The 15723-nt window shown below is 33.4% G+C and overlaps 2 protein-coding genes across 2 annotated transcripts; one reads left to right on the forward strand and one right to left on the reverse strand.

The window, feature by feature from the left end:
* Positions 1-348: 348 nt before the first annotated feature.
* LOC101496964 (uncharacterized) lies at positions 349-3459 on the forward strand. Its single transcript, XM_004498229.4, has 2 exons — positions 349-2863; positions 2957-3459. The coding sequence occupies exon 1, from the start codon at positions 628-630 to the stop codon at positions 2716-2718; it is 2091 nt and encodes a 696-aa protein (XP_004498286.1). The 5' UTR covers positions 349-627; the 3' UTR covers positions 2719-2863; positions 2957-3459.
* A 4411-nt stretch (positions 3460-7870) lies between these two features.
* LOC101497295 (uncharacterized protein At4g22758) lies at positions 7871-9371 on the reverse strand. Its single transcript, XM_004498230.4, has 2 exons — positions 8775-9371; positions 7871-8283 (listed from the first exon to the last, which is right to left on the reverse strand). Exons 1-2 carry the CDS (start codon positions 9010-9012, stop codon positions 8099-8101), a joined length of 423 nt encoding a protein of 140 aa, XP_004498287.1. The 5' UTR covers positions 9013-9371; the 3' UTR covers positions 7871-8098.
* Between the last annotated feature and the right edge of the window lie 6352 nt (positions 9372-15723).

Genomic DNA, 15723 nt, shown 5'->3' on the forward strand with positions numbered 1-15723 from the left:
AGATGAATATGAGACGTTGATATTTGCTTAATTTTATCTTAAAATATAGTCCATAAATAAAATTATTGTTATTTTTAACTTATATATACATGTATTATTTATTTTATTTCATATTTTTTATATTATAAATTTAAAAAAATGATTTTAATATTTTATTTTAAAGTGTCTCATAACTATTATTTTATAAATATAATAAATACATAACTTTAAAATTTAATATTTTATATATGAAAATGAACGAATGTAGATTCGAGAGATAGAAAATCGACCACGCTATTGGAGGAGTATCAAAATTTTCAACAAAAGAAAATTGCCATACTTACTCTCAATGTGTTTTTCGCATAAAAAAATGTTGGGACCCAGCTACCTAATTTCTTCTCTCTATCACTTTCATGAACCAAACAAGAGCTCTTACTTCTCTCTCGCTCCTACTTCTCTCTCTCTATACTAAATCACCGCAAACCAATCACATCCTAAGGAAGAGTTTGGGGTTTATGAGAGAGACCCTAATCCCAGTGGCCACAGTAACCATTTCTGGCCACCACCACCATTACAACACCACCAGCGGTGGCTTTTCATGGCACAATTCATCATCTCAATCTTCTCATTCAAACCACCGCCAAGTCAATGACCCTCTCTTCCTCTTTCAGAGCTTCAAAACCTTTCTTCTCACTATCCATAAAACGCTCCCTCCTCCCTTTCTCCACACTCCCCCATAAAAACGACATCACTCATTCCCAATACGACGCCGTTTCGCATCATTTCCGCGCCGCTGTTACTCAACCCGAGTTACTCCTCCGAGTTCTCAACTCAGTTAAACACCGACCTATCCTCGCACTACGGTTCTTCCGTTGGGCGGAAAAACAATCTGGATTCAAACGATCTGAATCCGCTTTCGTCGCTATCCTCGAAATTCTCGCCAGAAATGGTTTTATGAGGTCTGCCTATTGTGTTATGGAGAAGGTAATTGATGTCAAAATTGACGCCGTCGTTTTGGATGTTTTAGTTAACAACTACAATGGCGGCGCCGGTTGTGGTTCTGAGGTATCTGTTAAGCTTCTTGATTTATTGCTTTGGATTTACGCGAAAAAATCGGCGTTAGAGAATTGTTTGTTGATTTTTTACAAAATGATTCATAGTGGATTGTTGCCTGATGTTAGGAATTGTAATAGGGTTCTTAAATTGCTTAGGGATAGGAGTATGGTGAATGAGGCTAAAGAAGTTTATAATGTAATGGTTGAGTGTGGAATTAGGCCTACAACTGTTACTTATAATACTTTGTTGGATTCTTTTTGTAAACAAGGGGAAGTTGGTCAAGCAATGGAGCTTTTGTTAATGATGAGGAGTATCGGGTGTGTTCCGAATGATGTGAGCTATAATGTTTTGGTGAATGGTTTGTCGAGTAAAGGGGATTTGAAAGAGGCTAACGAATTGATTGAGGAGATGTGGGAATTGGGACTTGAGGTTTCGGCTCACACGTATAACCCTTTGATTCGTGGGTATTGTAAGAAAGGGATGCTTGAGGAAGCTACTAGTCTTGTGGAGAAGATGTTGGGGAGAGGAGCTTTGCCTACGGTTGCAACGTATAATACGGTCATGTACGGTCTTTGTAGGTTGGGAAGAGTGAGTGATGCAAGGCAGTTATTGGATGTAATGGTAAATAAGAATTTGATGCCTGACTTAGTATCCTATAATACTTTGATTTACGGTTACAGCAGGTTGGGTGTATTAGGCGAGGCTTTTCTCTTGTTTGTTGAGTTGAGATACAAGAATCTTGTTCCTAGTGTTGTGACGTATAACACGCTTATAGACGGTCTATGTAGATTGGGGGACTTGGATATTGCCAAGCGGATAAAGGATGATATGATTAGACAGGGACCTCATCCTGATGTGTTTACTTTTACAATTCTTGTTAGGGGATTTTGCAAGATGGGGAACTTGCCAATGGCTAAGGAAATGTTTGATGAAATGCTAAGTAGAGGATTGCGGCCAGACCGTTTTGCATACATAACTAGGATAGTGGGTGAACTCAAGCTTGGTGACCCATCTAAGGCTTTTGGCATGCAGGAAGAAATGCTAGCCAAAGGCTTTCCGCCCGATTTAATCACGTATAATGTCTTCATCAATGGGCTCTATAAATTGGGCAATTTGAAAGAAGCAAATGATCTTGTGCAGAAAATGCTCCACAATGGATTTGTTCCGGATCATGTGACATATACTAGCATCATCCATGCTCACTTGATGGCTGGGCATCTTAGGAAGGCTAGAGTAGTGTTCTATGATATGTTGAAGAAAGGGATATTTCCTTCGGTTGTGACTTACACAGTTTTGATTCATTCATATGCTGTTAGGGGAAGGCTGGATCTTGCTATTATGTACTTCTTTGAGATGCAAGACAAAGGTGTTGATCCAAATGTGATCACCTACAATGCTTTAATCAACGGGCTTTGCAAAGAGAGAAAGATGGAACAAGCATACAATTTTTTTGCGGAAATGGAATCAAAGGGTATTTCTGCAAATAAGTATACATACACTATTTTGATAAATGAGAACTGCAACTTAGGCCATTGGCAGGAAGCTTTGCGGTTGTACAAGGATATGCTAGATAGAGAAATTGAGCCTGATTCTTGCACACATAGTGCACTATTGAAGCATCTAAGCAAAGACTATAAGTTCCATGCAGTTAAGCATTTTGAGAATGTAATTAGAGGGGGGTGAATAAACCGATGATGTAACGATGAAGAAGATTTTGGCATTCCCACATGACAAATGAGTAAAAGAAGATTCCTTTGTTTGGATGGGTTTTGCCTCATCAAGGTTCAAATTTGCCAAGATGCGATCGTGCATATTTTTCTCTTGCACGGTAAGAATTTGTTTTTTCATCAAATGCATGATACCTTGTGTTACTAACTATTATATCTCTTTTGCTCTTTACACATTTCCTAATTTGTTTTAGGATGAAGATGCCAACAGTTGTTTCGGATGATTTTAAGATGGGCAAACTCCAATTATTTAAGGCTTTTACAGGTTAAATTCTGTGACTAGGTAATAGTTGGAAGAGTGTGGATTTTATCAATTTTGATTCAAAGATACGCAACACTACACGTCAAAGGCAAGTGGTATACAGATGAAGCATAGTTCTCTATCCTAATATTTGAAACACATCTATCACATAATCATACCCCATTTTTTATTTATTTCTCTTAGTCCTTTGGGTGGAAGAGATTTGTTTTACTCAGTGGTGCTTATTATTTGCACGGTAATTGTGATTATTCTTTGTAATTCCGGCGATACACATTTTTTACACCACAATTTGTATAAGGAATGGAAAATAAAAAGTTTGACTTCTTCTGTTTAAGGTAGTCAATGACTGTAGAACAACTTTCTCAGTATTGTATTATATCCTGCTACTCACCTACAATTTTTTGTTCGTTAATATATTTTTATCGTTACATGCTACTGATATGTTATCTCTTTATCTAAGGCCCTGTTTGATTAGTGTTTTAAAAAATTAGAAAAGAAAAAAAGTTGTTTGATTGATTTTTCTGAATCCCTTCCCTGTTACCTTTTATTTGAATCTTTGCTGTTCCTGTTTGATTAGTATTTTTTTTAAATTAGTTTTTTTTTAATCTATTCATAAATGTCAATTTTGTAAATACAAGCGACACTAAATATTGGGTTTGAAGAAAAGCGCTGAAGAGCATTTTGTCAGTCACAAGTGCTCGTCTAACACCTAGGTTTTCATTATCAAGCATATCACTATTTCTTCTTTAGACATTTATATCTCGCTATTTGATTTGATCGATAAAAAAGTGCTCACGACACGAGTAAGACATAGACACAAAACAGGAAGAAAAAAAAACCAAACATTATCGATTTTTTTTTTCTGTGGAGATTTTAGTTATGTCTCATTGCTTCTTCTTTTTCACCTTTGTTGTCTATAAGAATCTTTTTGTTAGAGGCCTTCTTTTTTGTCTCGCTTTATATTCCCTTTTCTTCACGTAAGCTTCATTTTGTTCTATTGTGTTTGTTACGATGATCATGCATCCCTCATAAGGTGAATATGCCACTCTTCCCCTTTGCTTTGGGCTGTTACCTGTAGTTGTCCATGGTAGATAGAATGTTAGACTGGTAAAGTGCATAGCAGGAAGATAACAAAGCAAGAGTCAAAATGAAAAGATAAATATAGAAGCTGCTGCCTGCAGCTGGAACCAAAGAAAAGGAAGAGAAAGAGAACAAAAGCAAAACAAGAGAGAGTGGGTTTGTTTCCCAACCTGCAAGGTGCTGACTGGGAAAGTGAGCAGAAAGAGATTGAGTTCGCCAAAAATGGAAGGTACTGGCTTGAAATCAACAGGTGCAAGCTGGAAAGTTGCCGGGGATGTTTTTGGGTCGCCAGAAATTGATAGGCTATGAAGCTGTTATAGTCTGAAGGTGATAATCGAGGGTTTATTTTGTTTTCTTTTCTCTTAAGCCACGGTTGGCTGTGAATTCCCTAAAAGACTCCTAGCCTCCCCTGGAATGTCCATTTTTAAGGTTTTTCTAGGTTTTTGGGGTCCCTCCCCAGGGGCAGCCCTGTAGTCATGTTTTTTTTGGCTACATCTTCAATTTTGACACAAGTGCTTAGGGAACTGTTTTGTAGCCGTGCTTTTACATTTTTATTTGTTTTTCTATGCAGAGTTTAGGTGGAATAAGTGATATTCAGGATGAGAATGATCGTTCTGAAATGCGTATAGTCTTTGAGGTGAAATATATAAATATGGGTCTGGTCCTAATTTCTATATCCTGTTGTTTATGACACACAAGAAAAGCAAAAAAAGTAAAGGAAAAAAGAGAGTGCTGAGTATTAAATGATGACTAATTTCACCCACTTTGCAGCTGAAGCAGGAATCAGATCCTTTGATGGTTATGAATAATCTTTATCGCTTAACATCTTGCTCTACATTTAATTGTAACATGGTGTGGTAAGTTGGTTGTGTTGCACCTTTTTATCCTTCTCAAAATAACCAATTAAAATACTCTGAATCTCTGATCATTGATGCCATTCTGATTATTGATTGTTATTACTTTTCCCTATATCTAGGAAATGTATTTTAATAAATGAATAAATTAATATCTTTTGGAAGGATGATTGTTCTATACACATTGGATCCCTGGGGGCTCACTGGACCCGTTAACTGGCATAGAACTAGTACTTGGTGATATTTGAGGAAAATGTTGTTTGGACAAAATGTATTGACTATGAATTGTGGATTGACAAATACATTGAGGAAAATGTATTTGAGGAAAATGTATTGACAAATACATGTGGCTTCTTCTTGTTCTATGATCTGTATTATTACTCTTCATTAATACTTCACATCTTAATTTGAACATACGTTTTATTTTCTGATTTATTTGTAGCATTCTTAACGGACAACCTAAACAAATGGGACTGAAGAAATTGTAGCAGGTGAGTACTTACTGGCTTCAGTAGTCTACAGTGTTTGTCCCATATCATCTATGGTTATTTGAAGAGAAAAAATATCACTAAGTAACTCACCATCTACATTGATCTGTGAATAATCTTCTCGGCCTTAGTTTATTCAGGTGTTACTTAGTTACTTTGTTTAATTAGTTTTCAGTCACAACTGTAACTGCACTAAGTTCAACTCAGCCTTAAATATGAGTGCCCACAGTTGGTGCGAAGTTATTTTTTCTGTCCAAGCTCCAAATATCAAATTGCTCTTTGAACTTCTTTTTCTTTAACAGCCCTCTCTAGCCCACAAGCCCTTTTTTTAGTGTTTCGGTGGTGTAATATGAATTTCCCATTTGTCTTAGTTATTGAAACATCTAATTAGACCCGTAATCAAGCCAAAATAATTTGGAAACTACACTTAATATCCAATTTCCGTAATGACACATTTTCTCTCTGCTAGGAGCCACTAATATTTTTAGCATCTTATAAGCGTGTGTATCCTGTAATTACTTTTTTTATTTGGTGTTAGTCATTTGTGTGTAAGATGATGGCGTTGTTTTGAAGGTTGGAATCTGCTAAAAAAATTGGCTTGATATTTAACGTTACTAAAGGCATTTTTAGACTTCAGATACTCTGTTGTTGAGAGACATGCAAGATTTCAGTTATCAAAAGCAAAACAGAGAAAGCATGTTGTGAGGTATGTCACAAAATTCATAGGATCTATTTGTGTCTATATTGTCATGTGCGTAGAGTATAAAGCTTGCACATATTTCACCTACAGAGCAGTTTATAATCATTGGTTGAAAGGCTGGCAAACTATTATGGCTGAAATTGGTGAATCACAAGATGTTCGGTGTGGTCCATTCAACCAAGTACATTGATTGATCACATAATCTTTAGGAATTGGCCAAACTGGTGTAGTGTGATTAATTTAACAAGTGTCTTGGAAATAAAAAATAATTATTTGATATTGTTTGATTGTTGCTTCTTTAACGACTATGGTTGTATAGTGAATTTTTGTCAGGGGAGTTATTTTGATGCGGCTTGATCATGCTGGAAAGGTTCAGTCTGCTTCCTTAATCTCAGTAAGAGATGTTTGGCTGAAGAAGTTCTTGCTATCGTCCAAGGCTAGTTGTAGATGAACCTCCATGTTCAAAAGCGTATACTTGTTCAGATGCCTATCTTAAATCTATGCGAGGAGATATGCTTTCAGTGGTGATTGTTCTAGTCCTGTTCGTGTCCTATCATGTGTAACATTTATTTTGTTTGAGGGGTGGGTATTGTCTTCCAATGGTGGTTGAGAGAAGTGCTGTAATTTGATTGTAACATTTGTAAATTTTGTTACTGAAAACAAGTGAAAAACACACATCTGGGGTTGATATCAGTGCAAAGGAAAATTTGTTAGTACACGAAAGGATTGTAAAGCAAAATTCAACAAACGAGTTTCAACTCTGATTTGTATATGTAGCATTGTAAGAAGTGCCAACTATTTAATTATTTATATCTTGGATTTAAATTATACTTTTCTGTCATGGGAATCTTCTCCATATTGAATTTTCCTTAAGTCTTATAACCTTGTTCTTAAACTAGTAAATTTGTGTATTATTAAACAATTGTAATGCAAACTGAATAAATGACAATTTTGGTGGCAAAACTATAGTAGCAAGATCGTGGTTTTTATGTATGGATAATGTTGAGATTTTATTTGATTAGTAAGCTAATTGGCATATAATTTGTATCTGCAGTCAAAAGAAACTGTAGGAAATCCATTTCTTGCACGAACGACTGATAAATAATAAATTGTTTTGAAGGGGTTGACATCATGTTAAGTATTGTGCTTTAATAGCAACCGTATTTTTATTAAGTAGCTCCTGGTAGTATGAATGTTTAAATGTGTAAGCCTGGATTTAATGATTATTTGAAGGTCCATCTCTAAAGTAAGCGCAGTGTTATTGTTTGAATAAAAACAAGGGTTATGCAAACAAGTGCCGCCGTTAGAGTACTTGTTAAACAATCATAAAAAATAATAGTTTTAAATAGAAAAAAATCACTTTAAATTTTCAGATATTGATTACATAAATTTCAAAATATTATTTTCTCTTCAGACTGCTTAATAAATACCCTTGAAACACTTGTTAGTATTTCTCCAAAAACAAAAACCAGCTGCTGTTGCTGTTGTACCATATTTGGTTCACCGACCATTAAATATATAACAGTATTTTTAAATTATTAGTGTACTGGTGCTATCAAATAACTTGTTTCTACACAACATATATTTCTTAGGAGTACATTTATAACATTATATAACAGTGTCAGAGTTTCACGTTGTCAACTGAATGGAAATGTTTATCAAACTACATTCAATGAATCCAACACAAAGCATCCAGAGACAATAATGAAGTTTCAAACCAAAAGTTAGCAAAATGCAAAACATCAATTGTATTTCATCAAAAACTGTGCATCACCAAATACATTGGAAATACTTTATTCAGGACAGAATTCAAAGCTGTTGTGTCTCTGGCTACCGCAAACAGACACAACCTAGAAACAAACGCAACCAAGACGGATCATAGAATGTATCCAAATCAAATATATAGAACATTGAAGCAAATGTTTGACACCCAACAATCTCAATTTGATTGATTAATGGGAAGAAACTTTCAGGTTGAGGGATTTGTTGAACCAAGCCCTCCAACTACCACTTCCCCTGCGTGAAAGTGATGTAGTCCCACTTCCACCATCAGCTGCCTCATTTGTAGCTTGTGGATTCTTGCATAGCACAAAATTCCGAGCTCCATGTGATCCAATTTTATCCCATGGACTCAAAACTGCAGCACCATCAAACCACAATCCAGTTAGAGGGGTATTTTATTGAAACTATAGAACTTCATAACTTGCAACAAATTTAGGCTATAAAAACTATCAAATATAAATTATCATATTTTATTAAAACTCCCTTTTAATCTTAACATAAATCAAGATAATTCAAAAGTAAAGTTTGCAAATACTCTACATTGATCTTAAAGAATTTTGTTTTAATCCTCCGGTTCTCAGGGATTGCGTCACTAGTAATCTAGTGTTTGGTTGAGAGGTAAGAAAAACATGATAAATAATTGTTGCATCGGAATTTGAATTCGGACAATTGGTTCTTAACTGAAGCCCTTTAACCACTAGACCTCAGTTATTTGGTTAATCTATGATTTTCATTTATCTCTCTCTCTCTAAATATAATAACTATTGGTCTTGTCTTTCATTTTAATAAATAATAAATGAGTAATAAAAAGCATGGAAATTGTGCAGTTGAATGAAAAATGAATACCAGCAGATCCAAGAAGAGGACAATAAAGACAGAAAGCGTTGTTATCACTCCCCAAAACAGGTAATCGACCTTCACGTGCATAAGACTTTAGCGTAGTTTCAATAACCGCCGCAACAAGCTCCTCTTCATTGACAACAAATCGAATTGGTCCAGCACTTCCCATCACATTGATGCTAATCAACAACCTTCTCTTGTTGTTGTTCGTGATCTGAGTCTTCTTCTGCTTGTTCATCAACATCGTGTTCGTATTATCAATCGATTACTGAGAAGCTATAAACGTGAAATTGAGGCAATGGAACGTTGAATTTGGTAAAGAATTTGAAGAAAAAACGAAAGAATATGGAAAAATGTAATTGAAATTAGGGTTTGGTGAATTAGGGATCGAGGCCGAGGCAGCGATAATGCCAACCTTGCATGCAAGAAGCGAAGGAGAAAGCGCTTGCCCTTGTTGATGGAGAAAGGGAGCGCATGAATTCGAAGAGGAAAAGGGTTTCTACCATTCAAGAGGAAGATGAAGATCTGAGAGAAATTGGAAGGAACGAATGAAATTTAGAAGGAAAGCTTAATTGAATATATATTAAAATTTGGGTTTGTTTGTTTTTCAGTTTTCCTCGTCGAATTTGGGTTGTTTTTACCTCAATACTGTACATTCATGTATTTTGTCAATAAGTTTTGTTTTTTAGTTTTATTTTATTTTAATATTTGAATTTAAATATATTCTACATTATCAATTAATTATATTTATTAAATTTGGATTTTTATTATAATTATTTTAAAATTTATATGTACGAATAATTATGATATATTGATAATATAATTTTTTTTTTTTTTTTGTAGAAATTGGATTTAATGATTAGGTGCAAAAAATTTAATCTCAAATTGTAGACTGAGTGAATCTTTAATCTCAAGGCCTACCATAAATTATCAACTTGAAATAATAAACATAAATGGAACCTTTCAATTATCATTGAAATCAATTCAATAAAAGGATCTCCAAATTTTGATTTTAATTTATAAATCGTAATAATGAAATAATTATAAAAGAAAATTTTATTCTCAATTTCAATGCTAACATAATCATCAATTCCAGAAAGTTCAATAAAAGGATATTCTGATTTTTGATATACCTATTACTCTATATTACTACACCTAACATTCTTTTACAACTAATACTAGCCTCCATCTTATAAATTATCAACTTATTTGATACTTCAATATAATAATTATAAGAAATACTACCGTGTGTTTTTGGGATTTTATTAAGAATTCAAATATATACAAAAAAATTTAAAAGTTATGTTATTTAAATTTTAAAATTGTAAAAGATAAAAAAATTCACCAAAAACTTATTTCTTATTTCTTTTTTTTAATAAATATCATAAGAACACTTGTTAGCATAATTTTAAAATTAGTTTAGTTTAATTGCAGTTTTAGTTCCTCTATTACTATTAATTACAATTTTAGTTCTTCTATTTTTTAATGATGTGACATATAATTCTATGATATAAAATTATTTAGATATATTAATTATATATATGTCATTTATTAAATTAAAAATATAAAAAAATTACGAAGTTGAAATCTAAATTTTTTACGACGTTTTATTATAATTTTAGGATTATTAATTATTTTACATGGTATATCATGTGTGTCACACGTTATTTAATGTATTCTACGAATTCATTTTTTAATTCAAAAATTGGAGGATGGTAAAAACTGTCGACATTTAAAATAGAGAAATTTATTTCGTGAATTAGTAAAAATAAGAAACTAAAACTGTAATTAATAAATTATTTATTGTTATTTTCCAAATTTCCTCACATATTAAACATAAAATGATCCCTACTTTGTCCTTAAGCTTTGGATTCCTTCCTCCTCTTGTTTGTATTTCTTTTGATTACGAAAGTCCTAGTCATTGTTGTCCTCTCAATGCACAAAACGTGGTTTTGCTCTTCCACTTTTTGGTGTTTTGTTCCTTCGTAGCAATTATTAAAGTGAGGAAATATCACACAAAATCTAAGGTGGGTTGATTCTAAAAAGTTTTTGATGGTGATGATATAATGACATATATAGTTTTAGTCACATGGCGCTACACTTGAAATAATCATACATTCCATGTTGATTCAATAAAAACAAAAAAGAAATAGATATAAATTGATTTTTGAAACACTAATATTGTTTTTCGTATTTTTTTATGAATTAGTAGTAGTTTTATTTTTTTTTAAAGTTAGTTTGAAATACTCATTTTTGTGAAATGTTGATTATTGTTGTTTGGTTCCACTTTTTGGTGATAATTATGTTTTGATTGACGTTCCTTGGTTTTATCAAAGATGTTGATATTCTCTTGTTTTATACCGATTTCATTTATGAAACCTATTAACAATATAACTTCTTTAGCAACCTCAATTAAGCCTATGTATTTGACCTCAGTGGTTGAGAGAGCAACCACATGTTGGAGAGAGACTTTCCAACTTACTGTATTCCCAAATAGAGTGAAAGCATATCCTATTAGTGATCTATTTTTATCTCTATCTTCAGCAAAATCTATGTAATAACCACATGCTCCACCTTGAATTTATTCTTTTCTGCTGGAACACAAATCAACATTAATGGATCCTTTTATATATATAAGGATATGATTAACAACATGCCAATGCATCATACCAGGATTCCTCATGTACATGTTGACCAAACTGACAACATAAGCTAGATCGCGCCTCGTACACACCATTAAATATATTAAATTCCCAACTGCATTCACATATGGAATATTGATCATTTCCTTTTGTTCCTCAATACTACTAGAACAGTCACCAATGAACAATTTAAAATGAGAAGCTATCGGTACATTGACTATCTTAGCATTCTCCACATTAAACCTTTGAAGTACTATTTTCACATGTTGTTTGATTAACTTTCAGGTCTCATTTTTGTACAGAGACTCAATTTCATCTTTCATAGCAAGAGACCATTTAGCATGGTCCTCAGAACTCATAACCTCTTTAAAGGATTTGAGTTCTTCATTATTGAATGTCATATCATTGTTCAAAGCATAGGCAATTACATCTTCATAGCCATATCTCTTTAGAGAATTAACAATTCTCCTTTTTATGTCCCTACACAGAACATGATCATCATGGATTATGATCATCATGAATTAATTGATCATGGGTTGTTACTATCTCTTTTTCTTTCTTGGATTCCACCTCAATTTCAACTACATCTTTTTCATTATTATTTTCAATCATTTCAACAGGTTTAATTTTATCATTTAGATCTCTTTCATTAAATCTCACATCCTTGCTTATAATACATTTTTTTGCTTTCAATGCACCATATCCTATTGCCTTTTGTTCCATCCGGATAACCCATGAACCGACCCTTCTTAATCCTTGGTTCTAGTTTTTCTTAATTTGAATTATAATAAGCAAAACAACCAAAGGTCCTAAGGTGATTGTAATGTAGTGGTTTGTTGTTCCACACCTCTTAAGGTGTTCTAAATTCTAATGCAGTAGAGAGACTCATATTGACCAAATAGTGGGTTGTGTGCACAACCTCCCCTCAAAATTCTAAGACAAATTTGATTAGCCAACATGCACATAACCATTTCAAGTAGAAATGTATTCATTCTTTTAGTTAATCCATTTTGTTGTGGAGGGTGTCTAACTGTGTAATTTCTATAGATGCCATGATTATTGCAAAAATCATTAAAGTTTTCGTTACAAAATTCTAGCTTATTGTTTATCCTTAGGGCCTCTATCTTTTTATTACACTGGTTTTCCACTCTAGCCTTCCAGTGAACAAAGTTTTTTAGTGTTTAGTCTTTATTTTTAAGCAAGTATACTAATACATTTATACTAAAATCATCTGGAAAAGTAATAAGTACTTGTTACCTCCATGAGTAGGGTTCTTTGAGTACCTTTTACACAATGTTCACAAAATTCCAATGCTTCATATTTATATATTTACGTGCCTTTGTTGTTATTTTTTCTGGAAGAAATGTATTTAAATCGAGGAAATGTTTGATTTTGGTTTATGAAGTTTTATTGTTTATGAAGGTAAACTTCATCGAGAAAAACTCGTCCCCATCTCTCAAAAATTGTATTTTTTATTCATCAATAAAAAGTGACTTTTCAATGTATAACTTAGCCATCAATTTCTTCATCTATTTTCTCTTTGATGTATCCAACTAATTGTTTCCTACTTATCTTTATTTTTTTGTTTTACATAAGATATATCGTAATTAACTCACACAAATGCGAAATTCTGAATTCAAATTCAGACATACTTAACTATATATGTATTTACTATAGCTATGACTTAAAGACATCTATCTTCATTTTTTTATCACTTTAGTTCTTATATTTTTTACACGATATCTTTTTTATGTTTGTTATTCATTATTGTAATTTAATTTTTAATATATAAGCACATGATATACTAAGAAAAATTCAATATTTTCAATTTTTCGAACATTATTATATTTTGTGTTCTAAGACTTTGATTGAGTAATTTAAAATGAATTTATCAAATTTAATTATAGATTATAATTTTAAAATTTTAATTTTAAAACGTTAATCACATTATGTTTGATTAAAATATTGTCTTAAGAGGAGCAATTCGACAAAAAAGGTTTGAGACAAAAAACGAATTCTATGTATGAATAAAGTAAAATCATCAATAAATAATAATTGAATATGTTGTATGATGAATAAGGTGAAATAATCTTAATTTACTATTTTTTTTAAATAGAAGTATCGAAGTTTATAAAAAATAAAATAAAATACTAAAATAAACTATACGAAGGAATGCAACTCTGTACCATCAACCAAAAGCAATTGGCTAGTAGCAGCAGAACAACGATATTTCAAAAATATTATAGAGTTTAATTTAATTGATATTAGACTAAATATTATATTTTAAATTTAAATTTATTAATTATCTTACAATTTAATGGGAATTTATTTATTATTTTCTAGAAAAATTGTAGGAATCAACTCATTAAATACAAATGAACAAATCGCTTACTATATCGGACAAATTTTATCAAATTCATTTTGTTTTTTTACAAAATGATGAAGTTCATTATCATAGTACGTGTCACACAAGCTTTGGATTCCTTCCTCCTCATGTTTGGATTCCTTTTGATTACTCAAGTCTTAGTCATTGTTGTCCACTCAATGCATAAAACGTGTTTTTCATATTTTGTATGAACTAATGTTAGTTTGAAATACTCTTTTGTGGAACGTGTTGGGAAAAATAGCATAAGTTAAAAAGAATTAAGACACAATCACAACACAAGAATATAACGTGGAAATTTCAAAACCGGAGAAAAAACCACGGCCGCTGCCTAAACCGGCAACCAGAGAATTAATACTATGTGAAAATTGTTACAACACATAGACTTCTCTCACTCACACCCCAGACACCCCAGTACAACCACACTCTTACAAAGCAAATATTTAAACTAAGTCAGATACAAGCTTAAAGTGCTATTGCTGACTGGTGCATTTGAAAACAAAGGACTAAAACCCAATATATAGCCTTGGCCTTCTCCTTATTCTCCCACACTAAAGGATGTGGGACTTGCAATCAACCCCAACAATCTCCACCTTGATTGTAAGAGTTACAGCTTCCGCTTCCATTGTCTTACCGACAATCATACTCCACCATCAAAAGTACACTTCACTTGGAACTAAACCATCCCAAGAATTTTCTCCACTTGGAACTAAACCATTCCAAGAATTTTCTCATGTCGAAACCTTGTTGAAATTTATGGTGCAACTCCCATGTTGGCTTCCAGGAAGTTCTTCAGCCATCGACACATCACCACACACCTTGCATCAATGCCAACCAATGCCCGTGTGTTGTTCTGAATCCGCTAGCAATAACTTGTCCTTTTTCATGGTATAGTGGAAATACCATAAGGACAAACTTTATCTTCTAGATGAGATCACCATCATCTCCCCAAACAAGGGAGACCTTGCCAGCACTTGTCTCAGAGTCTTTTTCAGATACTGCTCCACCTGGACAATTTCTCTTCACATGCCCAGGCTTTCCACACTCCCAGCACACCAAATTCTTTGCATGTATCTTCTTCCCATTAGCCCCACTTCTAGTCAGCAACATTGAGCTTGATGAAGTGCTTTCATCATTTTTCATTCTCCTTTCTTCAGAAATAATTTTAGTTGCAACTTCTTCAAAACTCAAACTTTCCTTCCCATACATCAGAACAGGTTTAAGATGAACATAGGAAGGTGGAAGGGACAAAATGAGCCTTAACGCTTTATCTTCATCATCAATCTCAACTTTGATAGATTCCAACTCAGAGACAATATTATTCAAAGTACTAAGATGATCAGAGATTTTCGTACCTTCATCCATGCGCAGATTGTGGAATTGCTCTTTCAACAACAACCGATTTGAGATGCCCTTAGCCTGATATAACCCTTCAAGCTTCTCCCAGAGTTGCTTGGCTGATGACAGATTCTGCACATTCGCAAGAACATTCTTTGCCAAACACAGACGAATTGCACTTGCAGCTCTCAAATCTAGTTCCTCCCACTTGTCGTCCTCCATGTTGGAAGTGTTTCCTTTCAACGCCTTGTGTAATCCTGATTGTATAAGCACATCCTTGACTTGTACTTTCCACAAGCCAAAGTTGATTCTTCCATCAAACTTCTCTATGTCAAACTTCATAACGCTTGAATAAGACATAGCAGCTACGCGCAGACTGTAAACTGTGCACCAGGTAAGTTCCCAGGAAAGAGAGGTGGGTCACAACAGACACGCTTAAATACCAAGTCTTTCCTTAGCCAGAACCTCCCTAAACAGCACTTTCACAGTATCACCTTTCCCCTAACAATACCAAGGATAATTCTTTTCTGATGTGGAAGATCAGACAAAACTGCAACCACAGAGCATACTAAGAAAAATTATCCTACCGAAC

The sequence above is a fragment of the Cicer arietinum genome, chromosome 4 (genome assembly GCF_000331145.2).
Source record: "Cicer arietinum cultivar CDC Frontier isolate Library 1 chromosome 4, Cicar.CDCFrontier_v2.0, whole genome shotgun sequence".
NCBI classification, from domain to species: Eukaryota; Viridiplantae; Streptophyta; class Magnoliopsida; order Fabales; family Fabaceae; genus Cicer; species Cicer arietinum.